Raw genomic sequence first — 3,396 nt, forward strand, 5'->3', positions numbered from 1 at the left:
CGGGGGCCGGGACCGGCAGGTGGACGGACGTTGCCATTTCTGTGCCCGGGCCGGGCCGGCGGCTTGGCCACGTGCGGGGATTCTCTCCTGGAGGCCGCTCCCTCACCCAGGCGGGCAGCACACCTGGCCCACACGCTGGGTCGGAGTGCCGCATGGCCCTGCCCCATGGGCCAAACGCCTGGGCCTCGGCCTCGTGTGCGGGGCGGGGTGGTGACCCCGGCGCCTGGGAAGCGGCGCCCATGGCCGCTCACTGCTGGTGCTGCCCGCAGGCATGTCCGACTTCAACTACCTGCACAGCAACTGCTTTGAGATCACGGTGGAGCTGGGCTGCGTGAAGTTCCCCCCAGAGGAGGCGCTGTACGGGCTCTGGCAGCACAACAAGGAGAGGCTGCTGCGCTTCATGGAGATGGTGAGCCGGCGCCTGGGGCCTGGGGCAGGGGCAGGGCCTGGGGCTGGGAGTAAGGCCAGGGGCAGTAGAATTCAAACTCCGGTTTTGCTGTGTCTTGGACACATAGTGTCGCCTCTCTGGGACTTATTAGTGCTACTTTACCTTCTCTCCCTAATGAGGTGGCGGGCTCCACGCCCACAGGTGCGGCTGTGTTTCACCTGTTTGCTAGTTCAGTGCCCAGTTCACACTGGCCTCCGCCCACAGGCCGTGCCCTGGGAGTGTGGGGTCCCTGCATAGCAAGGGTGGGGAACGTCCAGTCCAAAGGCCCTATATGGCCCTCGAAATCCTTAGGTCTGGCCCTGCCAAGGCACCAGGGGTGAGTTAGTTATATGTCTGACCACAAACAGCAGGCTGACTTTTAAGTGGATAATTTTGTATGGCCCCTGGCAGGAAGAGGTTTCCCACCCCTGCATAGCAAGGCTCTCGGGCCCAAAGGGGCACAACTGAACAAGGAGAAGTCAGGGACCTGGTCAGCCCACGACAAACACCTGACCCAGCCCCACAGCCAGGGGGGCTCCCTGGAGGAGGTGGTACCTGGGCTGTGTCTTGAAGAAGTAGGGGGAAGGTGATGAGACAAGGAGAGCTCGGGCAGGGGGCCAGGGGGTGAGGGTCCCGATGGCCGTAGGAATGCGGGGGTGCTGGCCCTGGGCGGCAGGGAATCTGTGTGGTCCAGGGCCTGGGGCACGCCCACCCCTCTGACAGGAGGGCCCAGGCTGGTGGGGAAGGGGGAGGGGAACTGTCGTGATGGGGCTGAGGTCACCTAGGAATAGTTGGGTGGCCGTGAGTGTGGCCTTGGGGAACGTGGCTAAAATAACCCCTCACTTGCCTGGCCGGCCTGGCTCAGAGGTTGAGCATCGACCCATGAACCAGGAGGTCACGGTTCGATTCCTGGTCAGGGCCCATGCCCCGGTTGCGGGTTCAATCCCCAGTAGAGGGCGTGCAGGAGGCAGCCGATTAATGATTCTCTCTCATCATTGATGTTTCCATCTCTCTCTCCTTCTCCCTTCCTCTCTGAAATCAATAAATATACTAAAAAAATAAAAAAATAAAAGTTAGGAAATATTTCTGTATCTCATCACATCTATTGTGTTGGATGCAATAATACTGTGGGGAGTAAAATACAGGTAGATGTATCAAAGGAATATTAAAGAGCAGTGCCATGCAGGATGACATTATAGTATAACTAATGCTTTTGGGCTTAGCAGGCACATAATTCAATTCAGTCTGGTTCAAATACTTACTAATTCACAGTTCGCTTTGTTCTGTTTTCTTTCATTTTGAAGACATACAAAACTTAAGAATTAAGAGTAAACAACAGAAATTAGTTTTTTCTAATGCTTTTATCTCCGATTTCTTAAAATCCCCATGTATTACTGTGTTGTTTTCTTATCCTCCATTTTCCTGTCTCTAGTAATCTTCTATGGCCCTGTAAATTACCTTTTTATCATCTCTCTTGCTTCCTACTTTCATTTGGTTATTAATTATTGGCTTCATCCTAGAAACCTTTGTCTGCAGTTTAACACTTCCCAGGTTTATTCCCCACAGATCGCTGGGATAAGAGACTGAACAGGGTGGATAACAGACACATGTGCGGTAAGGTCTGGGTGACACAGGGAAGGTGCTTGTCAGTCACACATAGGAACACAGGCCACAGTAGGTATAGCCATTGCAGGCACAGGAAGATTTGAAATATTTAATCTCCTAAACACAGGAGTTCCCTCTCTTGGTTCTCTTGCTTGCCTGCATTGGACTCCAGGATTGCAGGGCTCTCTCACTCCTGCATTTGCCCACGTGGCACGCAGCCATGTGGACCCCAAACACAATGGACTAGTGGACTGCAACTAGCCTAATGCCCAGCTCCACTGTGAAATGGAAACTTTGGGTACTGGCTCTGCTTCTAGCTTTACTGAATCCCCAGCTGCACATCATCCAGGAATGGATTAAGGAAAATGGGACTTTGCAAACCAAGGGATGTAATTCCACGCAAATAAAAATCACTCGTCCTCCTGTGCTAGTCTCAGAAAATTCTTATTCTTGAGATATTGTAAGGATCCTACTCTCACTGGCAATGTTAACATTAAGAGTACAATGTTGGAGTCTACGGCCATACCACCCTGAAAGCGCCCATCTGATCTCGGAAGCTAAACAGGTCAGGCCTGGTTAGTACGTGGAGGGAAGAGTACAAAGTTGAAGTGTCATTAATAAGTTGGTAGAATAATAAGCCCCAGCCCTTACTTCCCCATGGAAGCAGCAATTTAATAACATTAGGACCAAAATACCTTTTTAAGATTTCCAGATAAGAAGTTGCAATACCCCGGGAGAGCAAAAAAACAAGAACAGCCAATCTTAACAGTGAGATTGGTAAGAAGAAAATTTCACTGTACCCAACTCAGTCCCTCCTTCAAGCCAGGTCAGATTAGCACCAGGAGATCACCCTGAGTTGAAACTTCTCCCTCCCTCACTGGGGGAGAAAGGGGATGATGCATGCATCAAAGATTCTGTCTTTTCAAAAGGAACACCTGAAGGACCAGTTTTCGAATTGCTATGCACTATTACCCCCAGCTACCCGGCAGGCCGCGTGACCCTGCCTTACAGGTGGGGCAGCCCCCCTGAAATGCAAGGTGGCTTCCCCAAGGTCACAGACGAGCTTGCCCAAGGTCAGAGACTGACACCAGGGCCCAAATCCTGGCCCGTGTCCTTCCGGTGGCCCACGTGCCCTTAGGAACTCGACTCAGAACCAGCCCCCGCTCTGATGAGGGAGGCGGGGCCCGCAGGGGGTCAGCGGAGGGCAGAGGGTTCTCTGCTCGGGGCCGCAGCCGGGAATGTCCGCCGCGGGACGCTCTAGCGGGACTGCGGGCCGTTCACAGACCCGGGCCGGGTTGCCTGCCCCACGGATGGGCCCACCGGTCACCCTCACTTCACAGATGAGGAAACCGAGGCCTGGAGGG

The 3,396-nt window shown here is 53.6% G+C and overlaps 1 protein-coding gene across 1 annotated transcript in view; it reads left to right on the plus strand.

Annotated features, from left to right (window-relative positions):
• CPZ (carboxypeptidase Z) overlaps nt 1-3,396 on the plus strand; it is a 22,715-nt gene that overhangs the window by 4,612 nt on the left and 14,707 nt on the right. The window contains exon 5 of the mRNA XM_006760136.1: nt 270-409. Within this exon, the coding sequence (XP_006760199.1) occupies nt 270-409 (140 nt within the window). The remainder of the gene's footprint in view (nt 1-269; nt 410-3,396) is intronic.

The sequence above is a fragment of the Myotis davidii genome, unplaced genomic scaffold (assembly GCF_000327345.1).
Source record: "Myotis davidii unplaced genomic scaffold, ASM32734v1 scaffold937, whole genome shotgun sequence".
Lineage (NCBI taxonomy): Eukaryota > Metazoa > Chordata > Mammalia > Chiroptera > Vespertilionidae > Myotis > Myotis davidii.